General features: G+C 45.7%; 1 protein-coding gene across 3 annotated transcripts in view; it reads left to right on the top strand.

The window, feature by feature from the left end:
• The window catches only part of LOC110508399 (nuclear receptor coactivator 6), a 39,387-nt gene extending 18,582 nt beyond the window's left edge, over nucleotides 1–20,805 (top strand). For 2 of the 3 annotated variants that reach the window (XM_021588911.2, XM_021588908.2), the window contains 11 exons: nucleotides 4,814–5,436; nucleotides 5,552–6,141; nucleotides 6,242–6,360; nucleotides 6,451–6,785; nucleotides 6,873–7,097; nucleotides 7,212–10,299; nucleotides 12,025–12,081; nucleotides 13,370–13,400; nucleotides 19,626–19,667; nucleotides 20,199–20,332; nucleotides 20,475–20,805. In XM_021588911.2, coding sequence (XP_021444586.2) covers nucleotides 4,814–5,436; nucleotides 5,552–6,141; nucleotides 6,242–6,360; nucleotides 6,451–6,785; nucleotides 6,873–7,097; nucleotides 7,212–10,299; nucleotides 12,025–12,081; nucleotides 13,370–13,400; nucleotides 19,626–19,667; nucleotides 20,199–20,332; nucleotides 20,475–20,521 — 5,291 coding nt within the window. In that variant the 3' untranslated portion in view covers nucleotides 20,522–20,805. The remainder of the gene's footprint in view (nucleotides 1–4,813; nucleotides 5,437–5,551; nucleotides 6,142–6,241; nucleotides 6,361–6,450; nucleotides 6,786–6,872; nucleotides 7,098–7,211; nucleotides 10,300–12,024; nucleotides 12,082–13,369; nucleotides 13,401–19,625; nucleotides 19,668–20,198; nucleotides 20,333–20,474) is intronic. The other variant, XM_021588910.2, reaches the window with a different exon arrangement.
• The last annotated feature ends 462 nt before the right edge of the window (nucleotides 20,806–21,267 follow it).

Here is a 21,267-nt window from a genome sequence, read left to right as displayed (position 1 = left end):
GACTAAAGTATGTTGATACAGCTCTTATACATGTGTAATTGACACAAAATTCGAAAGAATTTCAAAAAACGGTCCAGAAAGCACTTTTTTAAGGGGGTGATAAGTTTTTCAAAATTTTACTTTTGGATGTTGACTTGTATTACATTTGCAATATGAAAATCCACGGTGGAGCGCACTCGCCATCTGTTGGATTTTTAAAGTGTTACACTTGGCATTTGCAATCAACTTTGAATGAAACGACGCCGAATTGAGTGGTATTGGACACCGTGTATATGGTTTGTCCAGTGCCAGTGACTTCCCATAGATTTTTTGTACATTTCAGGGGGGGGTGTTCCCTTACATATACTTAGGGTCATGCGCTTAGGTTGGAGTCATTAAAACTACCTTTTCAACCACTCCACACATTTCTTGTTAACAAACTATAGTTTTTGGCAAGTCGGTTAGGACATCTACTTTGTGCATGACACAAGTCATTTTTCCAACAATTGTTTACATACAGTGAATTATAAGTGAAATAATCTGTATCTCAATTCCAGTGGGACAGAAATTTGTGAAATGCTATGGTGCAGGGAATTTTTACAAGGATTAAATGTCAGGAATTGTGAAACTGAGTTTAAATGTATTTGGCTAAGGTATGTCAACTTCCGACTTCAACTATATACAGTGGGGCAAAAAAGTATTTAGTCAGCCACCAATTGTGCAAGTTCTCCCACTTAAAAAAGATGAGAGGCCTGTAATTTTCATCAAAGGTGCACTTCAACTATGACAGACAAAAGGAGAAAAAAAATCCAGAAAATCACATTGTAGAATTTTTAATGAATTTATTTGCAAATTATGGTGGAAAATAAGTATTTGGTCAATAGAGACGCTGTGGAGAACGTTCTGCTGCCTGCAACAATCTCCAGCAGGACCGGTTTGGCGGTGGGTCAGTCATGGTGTGGGGGGCCGCACAGCCTTCCATGTGCTCGCCAGAGGTAGCCTGACTCCTATTAGGTACCGAGATGAGATCCTCAGACCCCTTGTGAGACCATATGCTGGTGCGGTTGGCCCTGGGTTCCTCCTAATGCAAGACAATGCTAGACCTCATGTGGCTGGAGTGTGTCAGCAGTTCCTGCAAGAGGAAGGCATTGATGCTATGGACTGGCCCGCCCATTCCCCAGACCTGAATCCAATTGAGCACATCTGGGACGTCATGTCTCGCTCCATCCACCAACGCCACTTTGCGCCACAGACTGTCCAGGAGTTGGCGGATACTTTAGTCCAGGTCTGGGAGGAGATCCCTCAGGAGACCATCCGCCACCTCATCAGTAGCATGCCCAGGCGTTGTAGGGAGGTCATACAGGCACGTGGAGGCCACACACACTACTGAGCCTCATTTTGACTTGTTTTAAGGACATTACATCAAAGTTGGATCAGCCTGTAGTGTGGTTTTCCACTTTAATTTTGAGTGTGACTCCAAATCCAGACCTCCATGGGTTGATAAATTTGATTTCCATTGATAATTTTTGTGTGATTTTGTTGTCAGCACATTCAACTATGTAAAGAAAAAAGTATTTAATAAGAATGTGTTATTTTAGTGTTCCCTTTATTTTTTTGAGCAGTTCAAGTTGGAAGTTTACATACACCTTAGCCAAATACATTTCAACTCAGTTTTTCACAAATCCTGACATTTTATCCTAGTAATAATTCCCTGTTTTAGGTCAGTTAAGATCGCCACTTTATTTTAAGAATGTGAAATGTCAGAATAATAGAGTGATTTATTTCAGCTTCTATTTCTTTCATCACATTCCCAGTGGGTCTGAAGTTTACATACACTCAATTAGTATTTGGGTGCATTGCCTTTTAAATTGTTTAACTTGGGTCAAATGTTTCAGGTAGCCTTCCACAAGCTTCCCACAATAAGTTGGGTGAATTTTGTCCCATTCCTCCCGACAGGGCTCTGGTAACTGAGTCAGGTGTGTATGCCTCCTTGCTCGCACACACTTTTTCAGTTCTGCTCACAAATTTTCTATAGGATTGAGGTCAGGGCTTTGTGATGGCCACTCCAATACCTTGACATGGTTGTCCTTAAGCCATTTTGCCACAACTTTGGAAGTATGCTTGGGGTCATTGTCCATTTGGAAGAACCATTTGGCCAAACAGTTCTATTTTGGTTCATCAGACCTGCGGACATTTCTCCAAAAAGTACGATCTTTGTCCCCATGTGCAGTTGCAAACTGTAGTCTGGCTTTTTTATGGCGGTTTTGGAGTAGTGTCTTCTTCCTTGCTGAGCGGCCTTTCGGGTTATGTCGATATAGGACTCGTTTTACTGTGGATATAGATACATTTGTTCCTGTTTCCTCCAGCATCTTCACAAGGTCCTTTGCTGCTGTTCTGGGATTGATTTGCACTTTTCGCACCACAGTACGTTCATCTCTAGGAGACAGAACACATCTCCTTCCTGTGCGGTATGACGGCTGTGTTGTCCCATGGTGTTTATACTTGCGTACTATTGTTTGTACAGATGAACGTGATACCTTCAGGCGTTTGGAAATTGCTCCCAAGGATGAACCAGACCGGGTCTACAACTATGTAAAGAAAGGTCTACAATTTTTCTGAGGTCTTGGCTGATTTCTTTTGATTTTCCCATGATGTCAAGCAAAGAGGCACTGAGTTTGAAGGTAGGCCTTGAAATACATCCACAGGTACACATCCAACTGACTCAAATGATTTCAATTAGCTTATCAGAAGCATTTAAAGCCATGACATCATTTTCTGGACTATTACAAGCTGTTTAAGTTCTCTTGGATATGTGGGACGGTAGCGTCCCACCTTGCCAACAGCCGGTGAAATTGAAGGACGCCAAATCATAACAGAAATCCCATAATTAAAATTCCTCAAACATACAAGTATTATACACCATTTTAAAGATAAACTTCTTGTAAATCCAGCCACAGTGTCCGATTTCAAATAGGCTTTACGGCGAAAGCACACCAAACGATTATGTTAGGTCAGCACCTAGTCACAGAAAACCATACAGCCATTTCCAGCCAAGGAGAGGGCTCACAAAAGACAGAAATAGCGTTAAAATTGATCACTAACCTTTGATGATCTTCACCGGAAAGCACTCACAGAACTTCATGTTACACAATAAATGTGTGTTTGGTTCGATAAAGTTAATATTTATGTCCAAAAACCTAATTTGAAATTGGTGTGTTATGTTTAGAAATGCATTGTCTCAAACAAACATCCGGTGAAAGTGCAGAGAACCACATCAAATTACAGAAATACTCATAATAAACATTGATGAATGACAAGTGTTATGCATGGAATTATAGATAAACTTCTCCTTAATTCAACCGCTGTGTCAGATTTCAAAAAGGCTTTATTGCGAAAGGATACCTAGCGATTTATGTTAGGTCAGCACCTAGCCACAGAAAAAACATACAGCCATTTTCCAAAGAAGGAGAGGTGTCAGAAATAGCGTTATAAATATTCACTTACCTTTGATGATCTTGATCGAAATGCACTCCCAGGAATCCCAGTTCCACCATAAATGTTTGTTTTGTTCTATGAAGTCCATTTATGTCCAAATACATCCTTTTTGTTTGCGCGTTTAGCCCAGTAATCCAAATGTTCAATACGCGATCACTTAGTTCTGACGAAAAGTTTAAAAAGTTATATTATAGTTCGTAGAAACATGTCAAACGAAGTATAGAATCGATCTTTAGGATGTTTTATCATAAATCTTCAATAATGTTTCAACCGAACAATTAAAAGGAACGCAGCTACCTCTCACGGGCGCGCGCATGATTTAGCTCATGGCATTCTGCCAGACACCTGACTCAAACAGCTCTCATTCGCTCCCCCTCACAGTAGAAGCCTGAAACAAGGTTCTAAAGACTGTTGGCATCTAGTGGAAGCCTTGGGAAGTGCAATATGACCCCATAGACACTGTATATTCGATTGGCAATGACTTGAAAAACTACAAACCTCAGATATCCCACTTCCTGGTTGGATTTTTTTCTCAGGGTTTTGCCTGCCATATGAGTTCTGTTATACTCACAGACATCATTCAAACAGTTTTAGAAACTTCAGTGTGTTTCCTAACCAAATCTACTAATTATATGCATATTCTAGCTTTTGAGCCTGAGTAGCAGGCAGTTTACTCCTAGCACCTTATTATCCAAGCTACTCAATACTGCCCCCCAGTCCCAAAGAAGTTAAAGGCACAGTCAACTTAGTGTATGTAATCTTCTGACCCACTGGAATTGTGATAGAGTGAATTAATCTCTCTGTAAACAATTGTTGTAAAAATTACTTGTTTCGTTCACAAAGTAGATGTCCTAACCGACTTGCCAAAACTATAGTTTGTTAACAAGAAATGTGTGGAGTGGTTGAAAAACAAGTTTTAATGACTCCAACCTAAGTGTATGTAAACTTCTGACTTCAGCTGTGTGTAAATATATTATTTTTTTCTTCAGGAAATTAACGCTAGTTTGACAACCCTCTTTGTAAGCTTTTAAATTATGTCAAACTCAATCGTTGTATCTTTTCCAGTGCTGAAGACATGGATGTCTCATATACCATGAGTGGGGTATGCAAAAAGGTTCAACTTTGGGCACCTCTATCTCTTGAATGTTTTGGCATTCAGGTCCAAAAAGTTACTTTCTGACCACTGGGCGAGTATGTATGGAGAGTTTAGTTAAAATCAAAAGAGGTGTTGTCAAAAAGTGATTAAAATCAAGTGGACTAACCCAGCAGACAATACAGTGATATGATTTAATCTGTATCAGGCCAACTTCAGTGTCATTCTCTTATGATCTGATTTCAGGAGCCCAGTCGTCAGCCTCCACCCCCAACAACATGCAAGGTCCGTGCCACTCCCAGCCCAATGTCATGGGCCTCCACGGTGGCATGGCCGGCCAGCCCCCAGGCACCACCTCAGGCCCCAGTATGGGCCAGCCCAGCCTCCAGAACCAGATGATGGGCCTCCAGGGCCAGCCTGTGTCCTCGTCCCCCAGCCAGATGGTCCAGGGTGGGGGTCCGGGGCAAACGGTCCTCTCCAGACCCCTCAACCCAGGGCAGAGAGGAGGCATGACCCCACCCAAGCAGCTGGTGCCCCAGCAGGGCCAGGGGGTGATGCACAGCCAGGTGGTTGGAGGGCAGGGGCACCAGGCGATGCTCCTACAACAGCAGCATCAGCAGCAACAACAGCAAAACTCCATGATGGAACAGATGCAAGGAAACAAACATGCGTTTGGGGTGAAAGGTCAAGCTGGGGTCATGCGGGGTCCGTCTCCTAACGGACCCGGTAACATGTCTCAGTTCCAGCAAGCTCAGGTGGGCCAACAGCAGCAGCAGCAGCAGCAGCAGCAAATGGCTCAGCTCCAACAACAGCAGCAGCAACACCAGCTACAACAACATCAACAGATGACCCAGCAGCAGCCCCAACAGGTATTCAATTTCTTTTAAAAAAAAAATGTTATTTGCATTGTGGCAATAGGTGGAAAACCCAATTTCCCTGTGTAGGGAAATATTATTTCACTTGCTCATTCCTAAATTTGTCCAGGTCCCCATGGGTGGCAACCCAAACCAGGTCATGGGTATGCACAGTCAGATGAGACTCCCCAGTGGTCATCCTCTGGTCCAGCAGCAGCTACAGCAGCAGCAGCTCCAACAACAGAAACAACAAGCCATTCTACAACAGCAGCAACAACAGGCGACGCAGCAACACCCACACGCTCTCGGAGACCCCAGTGGCTGTACAGGCGACATGGGCAGTGTCCAACAGATGCTCCAGGACATACAGGGTCAGCAACAGCAGCAAGGCATGACAGGAATTGGAGCCCCCCAGCACATGCAGGTGGGCAACGGCCACTTCCCGGGTCACGGGATGAACTTCAATCCCCAGTTCGGGGGTCAAATGCCTATGAGTGGGTTGTGCGCTCAGGCAGGGGGTTTTCCAGTGAACAAGGACGTGACGCTCACCAGTCCTCTCCTGGTCAACCTGCTCCAGAGTGACATCTCGGCTAGTCAGTTTGGACCTGGGGGGAAGCAGGGGGCTGGAGGACCTGGCCAGGCCAAACCCAAGAAGAAGAAACCACCACGCAAGAAGAAGCCCAAAGTAGGGGAGGGACAGCAGCCGATGGAGGGGCTAGGGTAAGGAGCTGAATGTTATTGAAATCTTAAGCTATATCCACACAAAGTATTTGATATTGGACATGGTTAGTCATTTGAGGTATTATTTTCTTCTACCCAGGGGTCTGGATGTGGGTGTTGGCCTGGAGGACCCAGAGCTGCCAGCACTGAGTGGGGAACAGGGGGTGGGCATGGACCATTCTGGACCCAAACTTTCAGACTTCACCAACAGGCCTGCAGGTATGCAATGTTCGTGATTCTTGGTTTGCTCACTCACACTTGTATATTTTAGTTGAGTGGCTTCTTATCATTCATTTTTTCTCATGTCAGGTTTCCCAGGTCAGCCTGGAGACCAGAGAGTCCTACCGCAGGTGCCTATGCAGTTCATGCAGCAGCATCAACAACAGCAGCATATTCAGCAGCAGCAGCAGCATCAGCAGCAGCTGCAACAACAGCAGCTACAGCAACAACAGCAAATGCAACAACAGCAGCAACAGATGCAACAGCAGATGCAGGGAATGCAAGTTCCTCCAGGACAGCAACAGGGGGTGGCTGGAGCTCTGGGTCAGACTCAAGGCCAGCCACAGATGCATCCTCATCATCTACAACAACAACAAAAGCAGCAACAACCACACCATCAACAGCAGCAGCAGCAGCAACAACAGGTACCATCGACTGCGTGTGTGTCGTCACGACACATTTTCCATGTTAACTATGGATTATATAGCTAATTTGTTCCGGTTGTGTTATAGCAGCAGATGGTCATGAAGATGCAGCAGGAGCAGGCTAAAAACCGGATGCCCCTCCATCCAGGTGGGCAGAACCCCCCCAGGGGCATGATGAACACCGGGGAGGCCCAGAGGATGCCTGGCACCCAGCAGGGCAACATGCCCGTCATGATCAACCTCCAGGGGCACGGAGGAGTGCCCCCCTCCCCAGACAAACCCAGAGGGATGCCCCTCATGGTCAACCCACAGGTTGGACACGATCTGATAGATGTTTGAATTATATCATATTTATTATTGTCTTGTTAATATTCTATGCCTGTTAATTCCCTGGGGTGTGTATATCATCTATCCCTACCAATGTAGATGACTGGGGCAGCCCGGCGGATGTCTCACCCTGAGGCAGGGCCTGGTTCCCAAGGAACGGGGGCTGAGGAGGCCCCTGGAGGTCCCAACTCACTACAGGACAGATCTGGAGGCCAGGAGATGGGGATGCAGTCTGGGAATGGAGCCCAACAGTTGGTGGTGAACCAGGGCACAAACGCCCACATGATGAAGCAGGGCCCCAGCCCCTCGCCCATGCCCCAGCACCCTGGAGCCAGTCCCCAGCAACAGATGCCCCCTCAGCCCCTGCAGGGTGGCCCCATGCCTGGCCTCCACTTCCCTAGCGTTGCCACCACCTCCCAGAGCTCCAGGCCCAAAACACCCAACCGGGCCAGTCCCAGGCCCTACCACCACCCTCTCACACCTACCAACCGTCCTCCCAGCACTGAGCCCTCTGAGATCAACCTCTCCCCTGAGAGGCTGAACGCCTCCATCGCAGGCCTGTTTCCCCCCAAGATCAACATCCCTCTACCACCCAGGCAGCCCAACCTCAGCCGGGGCTTTGAACAGCAGGGTGGGCTCAACCCCACCACTCTCAAAGCCATAGGGCAGGCCCCTCCCAGCCTAACTATGTCTAGCAACAATGGAAGTGGTGGAGGTAACTCTAACAATGGTCAGCAGTCTTTCCCTATAGGCAGTGGAGCGGCCAACTTGGGCCAAGGGAAACAGGACAAGCAGTCTGGAGGAGGGCAGGCTAAAAGGGCCAGTCCCAGTAACAGCCGCAGATCCAGCCCTGCCTCCAGCCGCAAATCCACTACCCCCAGCCCGGGGAGGCAGAAGGGGGCTAAGATTGCACTAACCTCCCCTCACCAGCAACACATCAACCCCCAGACAGGGCAGACCATGATGTTGAGCCCAACCCCAGTGCCTCCTAGCCCGGTCTCACTCCCACTCGCGGTTGGGGTGGGCCTGGATGCCCATCAGATCCAGAGCCCCTTCCAGGGGTTCCAGGATAACACAGCTGAGATGCCCAGGGAAGGGCAGGGAATGGCAGGTGTAGAGCAGCGGCAGATGCCCCAGCCTTTGAGGGAGCTCTCTGCCCCCCGGATGGCTAGCCTTCGTGTCCCAACTCCTCAGGAGGCTAAAGCTGGGCTTGAGCGCACAATGGTAGCAGGGGAGAGGCAGCCTGTACAGATGGCTCCTCAGCAGGAGTATGTATCTGTATATGAGGCCTCTCCTGCTCTCAGGGATGTTCCTACCTCCCTTAACCAGCTACTGGATAACACAGCCACCCCCAGCGTGCCTGCCAGGCCCACTCAGAGTGCTCCAGCTGGGGATACTGTCTACAAGGAGAGCACTAAAGCCTCCATAGATCAAGAGAACCCATCCAGTGCTTTTCAGAGCTTGGAAGTGGGGGATACTGCTGTTGCTACTACTGGTGCTGCTGTGAACGAGCCAGAAGCTAAACCCAAGCCCAGCTCAACCCCCTGCCCCAAACTCTCAAATCCAGCCAGTAGTCCTAATCTGCAGCCTAAAGGAAGCCCCAATCTTAATGCTAATCACAGCCCTAGCCCCAATCTAAACTCGACTGCTAGCCCCAACCCTACTCTAAACCCTGCTCCTAGTCTTCGTGTCAATGTGGGCGCTAGCCCCAACACAGCCACAGTCAGTCATAGTTGTCCCAGCCTCAACGTTTCCCCCAGGCCAAACTCTAACTCAAACCCTGCAGTTAGTCCCAAATTAATCCCCAGCCCTAAACCCCTGGCCAGTGTCTCCACAGTCCTGCAGATCCCTGCGTCCTCTGCCACCATCTCCCCCAACCAGATAACCGTGTTTGTCACCTCCAACCCTATCAGTTCCACCCCTCAGGCCCCCCCAGCCATCGTCTCCACTATGGTGGCCATGCCCAGTAAGAACATCAGACCACAGCAGCTCAGCCAGCAGACCACTGCCCCCCGGCCCCAATTCATTACCACGCCTGTGTTTATTAATACTGGTACCCCAATCTTCCAGGTCCCCGCTGCGTCTGTGGCCCCCAACACCACAATGGTGTCCCAGCCGATCACCATGGTAGGGCCCATACAGGTGTCCACAACTAATATCCAGCTGACCACCGCACCAACCCCGTCCCAAGGCTCTGCCTGGACCCAGGCTTCTGTGGTCAGTGTGGCCGGCACCCAGCCTGCCCGAACGCTAGTTGAGCAGGTCCAGATGGCCAGTAGACAGGCTTCCCCTGTTAGTAACTTGCCTCCTCCCCAGCAGCAAAGCCCTACCACTCCCAAACCAGAGACCTCTGGTGAGGCGCTCACCGGACAGAAATCTACCCCACCAGTTGGGCAGCCTTCCCGTCGTCCAAGCCCCTATCCCACAGCCTCTACGTTTGCCTCGTCTCCCTTCCAGCAGCCCCTAGGGTCCCCCTTTCCATGCTCCCCCTCCTTGGCTGCCCAGGGCAAGCCTTTCCAGGCTCCTGGCTCTGCACCAGTGAGCAGTCCACCAGATTCCCAGCAGGTTTCTAAGGAATGGCCAGCCCAGACTTTAGGGGGGGCTTACCAGCACCAGACAGGTCTGAACGCTGGGGGTGTGCCCATTCATACATCCCCTGCATCTCTCACCCAGACTGAGGCCACAGTGTCTGGAGCACAGACTCGGACTACTTCTGCTGCTGCTCCGAAAGTCACCACTACTCCTCCTCCCGTATCAGCTCCAACTCCTGTTCATGCTCAACCTGCTACACTAGCCCAGTCCCCTGTTCCTGCTCCACCAGCCCAGTCCCCTGTTCCTGCTCCAGCCTCTAAACCTACCACCCCTCTGCCAGTCTCAGTCCCTGTCACCACCCCAATCACTACTACTGCCCCTGTTCCTACCACTGCTACATTTCTTGCTGATCTGGCTCCTCCTTCAGCCCCAGTCCTGATACCAAATCTGTCCCCATCTACATCTCCTGTTGTTGCCACCACTGGACCCTCCAACCCCCCCAGGGACTCCTCAGCCATATCCTCCCCAGCCATATCCTCCCCAGCGGCCCTTACCCCTACTGTGGCTCAGCCTGTCCCCACAGCCATGGAGCCTCCAAGCCAGCCAGCCCCACCAGAGGCCACAGCACCTTCGGAGAATATCCAGATCACCCCAGGTACAGTGCCTTGCGAAAGTATTCGGCCTCCTTGAACTTTGCGACCTTTTGCCACATTTCAGGCTTCAAACATAAAGATATAAAACTGTATTTTTTTGTGAAGAATCAACAACAAGTGGGACACAATCATGAAGTGGAACGACATTTATTGGATATTTCAAACTTTTTTAACAAATCAAAAACTGAAAAATTGGGTGTGCAAAATTATTCAGACCCTTTACTTTCAGTGCAGCAAACTCTCTCCAGAAGTTCAGTGAGGATCTCTGAATGATCCAATGTTGACCTAAATGACTAATGATGATAAATACAATCCACCTGTGTGTAATCAAGTCTCCGTATAAATGCACCTGCACTGTGATAGTCTCAGAGGTCCGTTAAAAGCGCAGAGAGCATCATGAAGAGCAAGGAACACACCAGGCAGGTCCGAGATACTGTTGTGAAGAAGTTTAAAGCCGAATTTGGATACAAAAAGATTTCCCAAGCTTTAAACATCCCAAGGAGCACTGTGCAAGCGATAATATTGAAATGGAAGGAGTATCAGACCACTGCAAATCTACCAAGACCTGGCCGTCCCTCTAAACTTTCAGCTCATACAAGGAGAAGACTGATCAGAGATGCAGCCAAGAGGCCCATGATCACTCTGGATGAACTGCAGAGATCTACAGCTGAGGTGGGAGACTCTGTCCATAGGACAACAATCAGTCGTATATTGCACAAATCTGGCCTTTATGGAAGAGTGGCAAGAAGAAAGCCATTTCTTAAAGATATCCATAAAAAGTGTTGTTTAAAGTTTGCCACAAGCCACCTGGGAGACACACCAAACATGTGGAAGAAGGTGCTCTGGTCAGATGAAACCAAAATTGAACTTTTTGGCAACAATGCAAAACGTTATGTTTGGCGTAAAAGCAACACAGCTCATCACCCTGAACACACCTTACCCACTGTCAAACATGGTGGTGGCAGCATCATGGTTTGGGCCTGCTTTTCTTCAGCAGGGACAGGGAAGATGGTTAAAATTGATGGGAAGATGGATGGAGCCAAATACAGGACCATTCTGGAAGAGAACCTGATGGAGTCTGCAAAAGACCTGAGACTGGGACGGAGATTTGTCTTCCAACAAGACAATGATCCAAAACATAAAGCAAAATCTACAATGGAATGGTTCAAAAATAAACATATCCAGGTGTTAGAATGGCCAAGTCAAAGTCCAGACCTGAATCCAATCGAGAATCTGTGGAAAGAACTGAAAACTGCTGTTCACAAATGCTCTCCATCCAACCTCACTGAGCTCGAGCTGTTTTGCAAGGAGGAATGGGAAAAAAATTCAGTCTCTCGATGTGCAAAACTGATAGAGACATACCCCAAGCGACTTACAGCTGTAATCGCAGCAAAAGGTGGCGCTACAAAGTATTAACTTAAGGGGGCTGAATAATTTTGCACGCCCAATTTTTAAGTTTTTGATTTGTTAAAAAAGTTAGAAATATCCAATAAATGTCGTTCCACTTCATGATTGTGTCCCACTTGTTGTTGATTCTTCACAAAAAAATACAGTTTTATATCTTTATGTTTGAAGCCTGAAATGTGGCAAAAGGTCGCAAAGTTCAATGGGGCCGAATACTTTCGCAAGGCACTGTACATATCAATCAATCCATGATTGAGTAACTTATCCCCCACATATCGACCTTTCAGTGATAATAACAACCTCCACCATCTCCTTCCTCCCAGTGTCAATCCAACCTGAAGCTCTACAGCAAGAGGAGCCATCTGCTACTGAAAATACTGGTAAGTACTGTCACACTAACTGATCTATAACAAAATGGTGGATGTTCCGGACCCTTTATGTAATGACATGGCAATGACATAATATGACTTGGCAACCGAGTACAAATGGAATATATGCAAAGGTGGTGGTATATCTAGATGGCACCATAAAATGAAACAACTACAGCATAGAAGCACAAGTTACACTACATGAACAAAAGTATGCATTTACCTGCTCGTCAAACATCTCATTCCAAAATCATGGGCATTAATATGGAGTTGGTCCCCCCTTTGCTGCTATAACAGCTTGGGAAGGCTTTCCACTAAGGTGTTCGATGGGGTTGAGGTCAGGGCTCTGTGCAGGCCAGTCATGTTCTTCCAGACTGATCTCAACAAACCATTTTAGTATGGACCTCGCTTTGTGCATGCTGAAGTGAGATAGGGCCTTCCAACTTTGTGGCAACAGTTTGGGGAAAGCACAGAATTGTCTAGAATGTCATTGTATGCAGGTAGCGTTCTCTTGGCATCCCCCAAACCCAGATTCGTCCATTGGAATCGCAGATGGTGAAGCGTGATTCATCACACCAGAGAACCCGTTTCCACTGCTCCAGAGTCCAATGGCGGCAAGCTTTGCACCACTCCAGTTGACACGTTGCATTGACCATGGTGATCTTAGGCTTGTGTGCGGCTGCTCGGCCATGGAAACCCATTTCATGAAGCTCCAGACTAACAGTTATTGTGCTGACGTTGCTTCCAGAGGCAGTTTGGAACTCGGTAGTGAGCATTGCAACCGAGGACAGACGATTTTTACGCACTTCTGCAGTCGGCGGTCCCGTTCTCTGAGCTTGTGTGGCCTACCACTTCACGGCTGAGCCGTTGTTGCGCCTAGACATTTCTACTTCACAATAACAGCACTTACAGTTGACCAGGGCAGCTCTAGCATGGCAGAAATTTGGCAAACCTACTTGTTGGAAAGGTGGTATTGTATCACAGAGCCACATTGAAAGTCATTGAGCTCTTCAGTAAGGCCATTCTACTGCCAATGTTTGTATAAAACATTATATGGCTGTGTGCTTGATTTTATATACCTGTCAGCAACGTGTGTAGCTTAAATAGCCGAGTCCACATACTTTTGTATATACAGTATTAAATAATGTTATAGTCTGAGACCAAATCTGAAAATGGTTTTGTTATAAGATACTTGTACAGGTCTTGGACCGTGCTTTTATGATGCACTGTATGCCGTGAACATAGCATGCATCTTGTGATATTTAGTAACTTTTTTGTTTGTCTTTTTTTCCTTCTACAGCAGAAGAAGTTGCCACTGTGACTGAACAAGGGTGAGGTTCTCAAGACATTTCAGACTAACAAAATGTCAGTATGAAAGAAATAATTGTCATGCCAGAGGTAATTGGGTTATTCCATTGCCTGTAAAAGGTTACTTCACTATTCTTTAAGTATTTGTTAGTAATTGGCCTAGTCTACAGTAAGTGCCATGTTTGTAAACAGAAATGCTTTGCCATTTGTAACTACTGAAACTCAGGTAGTTCATTTGGTTGGGCGGTGGGGGTACTTGAGGAAAATCGATGAGCCACTTGTTAAACTACATGACCAAAGGTATGTGGACACATTGCGGCTGAGCTGTTGTTGCTCCTAGAAGTTTCCTCTTCACAATATTAGCACTTACAGTTGACCAGGGCATCTCTAGCAGGGCAGAAATGTGACAAACTGAATTGTTGGAAAGGTGGCATCCTATGACAGTGCCACTTCTACTATTTTCTGCAGCCACAGACGTCACTTCCTGTTGTACATGGAACGGGAAAGAGCTCGGTTTTGTTTGTTTGGAAAGTTTGCTGTTTAAAGTATTTTGGAAAGTTCTCGGTAGCTACCTAGCTTCTTATGTTGGATCCCACGACGCAGTTGGCATCAATTGCTGGGACTGCTTGTATCTTTCCAGTGATCCTGCCGACCAAGGACGGGTCTGAGGAGCTATTTGGAGTCGCAGCTAGCCTAACTGCTAGATAGCTGGACATCAACCTAGCGAGGTGTTCTTGAACGCAGCCTGCGACCTGGTTAGCCATTGTGGCTGGGACTGCGGATTGTCCCGGGTTTGTGGCTGTCTAGAGCCCTGCTGTTTGTTGTTTTCAAATTTCTCTGTGACCTGCCCTGTCTGGAAAAGTGAGGAGTAACAGCCTAACATATGTTGCTAGCTACCATGACAAAGACCAAAGCCGGCGGCTGTACCATTGAGGACAGTGCCATTGGTGTCTCTCTATCACGCGTGAATGATCTTTTAAACAAACAAAAAGAGACCTACAAGGAGTTACAACAAAAATAAAATAGCTTCAAGTTTTTTGTCCAAATAATGGTGGATTCTACTAATAAAAGAATGGACGACCTGAAGAACAGTTTGCAGTTCTCCCAGGGTCAGCTCTACGAGTTGAAACAGGAGAACGGCAGCAATCTGTAAGTCATTGAGAGAGGACATCAGTCCTGTGTGTGAATCCATGATAACATGGTAACAGATAAATCAGACTATCTTGAGGGACAATCAAGGCGAAACAACATGGTTGTGGACGGAATTGCAGAATCTCCACCTGAGACCTGGGTGGAGTCTTGAGGACAAAGTGAGGGAAATGATCTCTGAGAAATTGAAGATGGACCACAGGAAGATTGGAGGTGGAGCGTGTCCACAGGACTGGAAAACCCACTACCGGCCCTGGTGATAGGCCCAGGCCGATAGTGGTCAAGTTCCTGAGGTTCAAGAACAAGGTAGCTGTTCTGGAAAGAGCCAAGAACTTGAGAGGAATGCATATCTTAACCAGGACTATCCTGAAGCTGTGTGCCTGAAGAGGAAAGAACTGATCCCAGTCATGATAGCTGCCAGAGCGCGTGGGGACATTGCGTACATCCGCTATGACAGGCTCATTGTCCACCCTCCCTCCCAGAAATCTGGAAGGGATGAGAGCCAAGCCTATGGGTTCGTAGCCTCAACCCCGCAGCACACACACACACCAATTGATTAATGGAATGTATATATGTGCTGAATGTATATTTGTTCTCTTGCTTTGCTTGCTCTTTTCAGTATTATGTTTATCTCTGATAAGCTACCCAGGAAAGGGCTGAAAATAGCCCATATTAATATATGTAACCTTAGAAATAAGGTTAATGAAATCAATAACTTGCTAACATCAGATAACATTCATATATTAGTCATTTCTGAGACTCACTTAGTTAATTAATTTGATGATACAGCAGTAGCTATACAAGGATATAACATTTATAGAAGAGACAATAATTATTATGGGGGAGGTGTTGCCATATATACACTGCTCCAAAAAATAAAGGGAACACTAAAATAACACATCCTAGATCTGAATGAATGAAATACTTGTTTCTTTACATAGTTGAATGTGCTGACAACAAAATCACACAAAAATGATCAATGGAAATCAAATTTATCAACCCATGGAGGTCTGGATTTGGAGTCACACTCAAAATTAAAGTGGAAAACCACATTACAGGCTCATCCAACTTTGATGTAATGTCCTTAAAACAAGTAAAAATGAGGCTCAGTAGTGTGTGTGGCCTCCACGTGGCTGTATGACCTCCCTACAATGCCTGGGCATGCTCCTGATGAGGTGGCGGATGGTCTCCTGAGGGATCTCCTCCCAGACCTGGCCTAAAGCATCCGCCAACTCCTGGACAGTCTGTGGTGCAACGTGGTGTTGGTGGATGGAGCGAGACATGATGTGCTCAATTGGATTCAGGTCTGGGGAACATGCGGGCCAGTCCATAGCATCAATGCCTTCCTCTTGCAGGAACTGCTGACACACTCCAGCCATATGAGGTCTAGCATTGTCTTGCATTAGGAGGAACCCAGGGCCAACCGCACCAGCATATGGTCTCACAAGGGGTCTGAGGATCTCATCTCGGTACCTAATGGCAGTCAGGCTACCTCTGGCACAGCCCCCCAAAGAAATGCCACCCCACACCATGACTGACCCATGTTGTGGAAATTTCCTCTATTTACCAAATCATGGGAGCAAACCACACACACAAGTCAGAGTTAGTTATAAAAGTCCATCTTTAATTATATGAGCTCTATCACAACCCTGTGACTCTCAGATAAATTCAGTGTCTCCCCCTGAATTCTCTGAGAGCCCCTTCCACATTGTAAATGAGGTCCTTTATAGTAAAGACACACACACAGGATAAGACAGCATAGACATAATAAATCGTTCAGCTTTGTCTCCTTACTCAAACCCCAGAACCATAAACCAACCCTCCATATCAACAGGCATATATCAAATTGTCATTTAGATACAACCAATTCTAAATACAACCAATCCTGGACAAGCTCACGGAGAGGAGAATGATTCCAGATACTGCCATCTCCGATGTGAAAACTAGGGAGTGAACTGGCACACACACAGTGGAGCAAAAGATATGTTTACACATGATGATACTTTGACCTCTCCCCTCTCAGCGGCCCTGCAACTTAGTCTTGACATAGAACAGATACTGCAACCCTGCCACAGTATTATACAAAAATAACATTCTTGATGAGAAGTAATTTTACACACATTTGATTAATATAAAACATCTTACATATGTTACCAACAAATTCTGATTATCCCACGACACCCACCGCCAAACCGGTCATGCTGGAGGATGTTGCAGGCAGCAGAACGTTCTCCACGGCGTCTCCAGACTCTGTCACATGTGCTCAGTGTGAACCTGCTTTCATCTATGAAGAGCACAGGGCGCCAGTGGCGAATTTGCCAATCTTGGTGTTCTCTGGCAAATGCCAAACGTCTTGCACGGTGTTGGGCTGTAAGCACAACCCCCATCTGTGGACGTCGGGCCCTCATACCACCCTCATGGAGTCTGTTTTTGACCGTTTGAGCAGACACATGCACATTTGTGGCCTGCTGGAGGTCATTTTGCAGGGATCTGGCAGTGCTCCTCCTTGCACAAAGGCGTAGGTAGCGGTCTTACTGCTGGGTTGTTGCCCTCCTACGGCCTCCTCCACGTCTCCTGATGTACTGGCCTGTCTCTTGGTAGCACCACCATGCTCTGGACACTACGCTGACAGACACAGCAAACCTTCTTGCCACAGCTCACATTGATGTGCCATCCTGGATGAGCTGCACTACCTGAGCCACTTGTATGGGTTGTAGACTCCGTCTCATGCTACCACTAGAGTGAAAGCACCGCCAGCATTCAAAAGTGACCAAATCATCAGCCAGGAGGCATAGGAACTGAGAAGTGGTCTGTGGTCACCACCTGCAGAACCACTCCTTTATTGGGGGTGTCTTGCTAATTGCCTATAATTTCCACCTGTTGTCTATTCCATTTGCACAACAGCATGTGAAATGTATTGTCAATCAGTGTTGCTTCCTAAGTGGACAGTTTGATTTCACAGAAGTGTGATTGACTTAGAGTTACATTGTGTTGTTTAAGTGTTCCCTTTATTTTTTTGAGCAGTGTATTCAGAGCCATATCCCTGTAATGCTTAGAGAAGATCTTATTAATCAACCTACTAGGGTGTTTACAAACAATACAGGAACAAGATCATCCACATGTATCAATCACATGTTTTTTAATACTGTAGAACTTTGTTCTAAAGCTGTATCCCTACCCATTGGGTGCATTGATCACAATACAATGGCTATATCCAGGAAGCCAAAGTTACAGCTGGGCCTAAAATAGTGTATAAAATAGTGTATCATACAAAAGATTTTGCTGTGAATCTTGTGGATTATGTTAAAAACATTTGTTGGTCTGATATGATTTTTAAGCATCCAGATGCTGCACTCGATAAATGTATGAAATTGCTTCTTCCAATTATTGATAAACATGCACCGGTTAAGAAACCTACTGTTAAGGCTCCATGGATTGATGAGGAAAATGCAAAATAAGAAATTATGTGACTTAACTCAACAAAAAAGAAGAAACTATATTATGAAGCCAAGATCAATGATTATAAAAAATGATGGATAAAAAACTTTGGCGTACTTTAAATAATATTAATGGCAGAAAGACAAATTCAACTCCATCTTTCATCAAATCAGATGGCTTATTCATCACAAAACCATTTGATGTTGGCAATTATTTTCATGATTATTTCATTTAATTTTGTAAAGTTAGTGTGGGAGAGGTGGATTTTTTTTTGTTAATGATCAATAATGACAAACCTCTTGGCATAGTCAACTTAGATGGAAAGCTACTGAGGATGGTAGCTGACTATAGCAACTCCTATCTGGCATATTTTTAATATGAGCCTAGAGGAAAGTCTTTGTCCTCAGGCCTGGAGGGAAGCTAAAGTTATTATTCTACCCAAGAGTGGTCTTACCTCGTTCTAACAGCAGACCTATAAGCTTGCTGCCAGCTTTTAGCAAACTGTTGGAAAAAACAACAACATTTCTGCATGCTTATAGAGAAGGGCACTCAACATGTACTGCACTGACACAAATGACTGATGATTGGTTGAAAGAAATTGATATGAAGATTGTGGGAGCTGTACTGTTAGATTTCAGTACAGCCTTTGATATTATTGACCATAACCTGTGATTGAAAAAACGTAAGTGCTGTGGCTTTTCAACCTCTGCCAAATCATGGATTCAGAGCTATCTATCTAATAGAACTCAAAGGGTCTGATGCATGCCAGTCTCTCTTGGCTAAGAGTTGAGGAGAGACTGACTGCATCACTTTTTCATTTTATAAGAAACATTAATGTGTTAAATCACATTGATTGGATAGTCAATTTACACACAGCTCTGACACACACACTTATCCCACCAGACATGCCACCAGGGGTCTTTTCACAGTCCCCAAATCCAGAACAAATTCAAGATAACGTACGGTATTATATAGAGCCCTTATTGCATGGAACTTCAATCCATCTCATATTGCTCAAATAAACAACAAACTTGGGTTCAAAAAACAGATAAAGCAACACCTCGCTGCACAACTTCTCTCCCCTATTTGACCAGATAGTTTATATGTATGCATTGATATGTAGGCTACGTGTGCCTTTTTTTTTTAAATTAATGTGGTTCTTCTCTAATGATGTTCTGTATTATGTCATTCTGTATTATGTTTTGTGTGGACCCCAGGAAGAGTAGCTGCTGATTTTGCAACAGCTAATGGGGATCCCAATCAAATACCAAATATGTTGAAAGTCACTGAGCTCTTCAGTAAGGCCATTCTACTGTCAATGATTGTCTATGGAGATTGCATGGCTGTGTGCTCAATTTTATACACCTTTCAGCAACGGGTGTGGATGAAATAGCCGAAGCCATTCATTTGAAGGGGTGTCCACATACCTTTTGTGTATGTTTATATCTATATAGTGCATGTAAACTATATCCAAACGTCAAAAGACGACAAGTACTTCCACTGCATAAGAACTGACTGTGCTAAATTGAGTATGAATATGGCTATGTCGGATTTCTTTCTTCTGGCGATGATTGTCACTAAGAGTATGTTGGGGGAATAAAACCATTTTGTCAAGCATTATCACAGTTTAGTTGACTGCTGTTTTTCCACTTCTATCACAGATGGGCAAAGAAAAGAAAGACATCCGTTAACTTAGTCTCAAGGTATGTATTTACACGTGAGCACTGCCAGGACGCAGCCCTGTCGTGTCCACCATTTTGTTATCTATCCACCATTTTGTTATTTATCGGATACTATTTACGGTGAAGACGGACAGTATCTGTGGTGGACAGGCTCCCGAGTGGCGCAGCGGCTAAGGCACTGCATCGCAGTGCTTGAGGCGTTCCTATAGAACCTGGTTCGATTCCAGGCTGTATCACAACCGGCCGTGATTTCCCATAAGGTGGCGCACAATTGGCCCAGCGTCATCTGGGTTTGGCCGTGGTAGGCCGTCATTGTAAATAAGAATTTGTTCTTAACTGACTTGCCTAGTTAAAGGTTAAATAAAAAAAGATATGAGGAAAGCCCACTCCGAAGCGATTTCCCAACTTGAAGGAATACCGGAGCGATATTCCAACTTTTACTGAGTAGCTACTGAAGTTTCTTCTTTTATCTTTGTAACTGATCTCTCCTGCTTTTCTTTTCTTTCTCCTCTGCTGTGTCTCTTGCTCTGTTTTCTGTCGGGCATCTATCAGGGCTGCCGTGGAGAAGTCGAAGGGTCCTAGCAGACGGAGCTCGCGGGCCGACAAGGAGGTGGAGGAGGAGACTGTGGCAGACAGCATGCAGAGGAAGAGACCGGCCAGGCCTGGAGCCGGTGCTGCTGCTAAAGGTACACGCGCATGCACGCAGACTTGATTAAGAGCACAAAACACTCTCTCATACACAACTTACTCTTACATATAGTTTACATTTTATTGTAAAGGGATTTGTCTCATCAAACATGTCCCCCTCTCGCTCCTCTGTCCTTTCAGAAACGGGTGCCAGCCCTACCCAGGCTAAGAGAAGGAAGTCTAAATGACCGCAGTAGTGAAACCCTGTGAACTGAATTGTAAATGTATTTTTCTTTGTCAATCATTCGATGAGCTTCTTTTCTCCAGGATTACACATTTTTTATGGTGAAAATAACCATGTACAGATAATTGTTTGAAAAATAATTGTTGATGTTTTGTCCCTGCTATCATGTGAGGTTGTAGCGTGTGTGTGTGTGTGTGTGTGTTTAATTAATTATGTGAAGACTGATAATAAAACTTGACTCAATTGTATAATTATGTTGTAAAACTTCATTAAATGTTCTACTACTTTTTTGTCCTGTGATGAAATGGTTTAATGTGCTGTACCTCCAAAGTTGTACTGTGATATTCTGTGAAAGTTGGCTGCATGAGTTGTTTCATATACCGTTTTAACATGGTTCAATGCTGTCACCTTTGCATTGCAGGCTGAAAATGTAGTATTTACTGTAATTCAGAAAGTGATCCTATTTCTCATCGGTTTCCATGTTTCGAACATGACCTTACCAGAAATCAGTGAATTACAACTGTTTTAGGGAAGAACCATGTAGGACAGTAGGCAACATTATTTTAACTAATTTGAGTATGCACAGTGGCCAGAAATTCGGACCCAGTGCGCAACGATTCCAGTCTATCCAGACGACTCCATCAACCTCATCTTCTGACCTTGGGCGTCTGTCTTGTGTATGCTTTACAAGCAACCTCAACTTCTGACCTTGGGCGTCTGTCTTGTGTATGCTTTACAAGCAAATTGACA

The sequence above is a fragment of the Oncorhynchus mykiss genome, chromosome 28 (assembly GCF_013265735.2).
Source record: "Oncorhynchus mykiss isolate Arlee chromosome 28, USDA_OmykA_1.1, whole genome shotgun sequence".
In the NCBI taxonomy this organism is placed as follows: Eukaryota; Metazoa; Chordata; class Actinopteri; order Salmoniformes; family Salmonidae; genus Oncorhynchus; species Oncorhynchus mykiss.
Note: the sequence above shows the minus strand (reverse complement) of the source record. Positions and strands in the feature narration are given on the sequence as shown.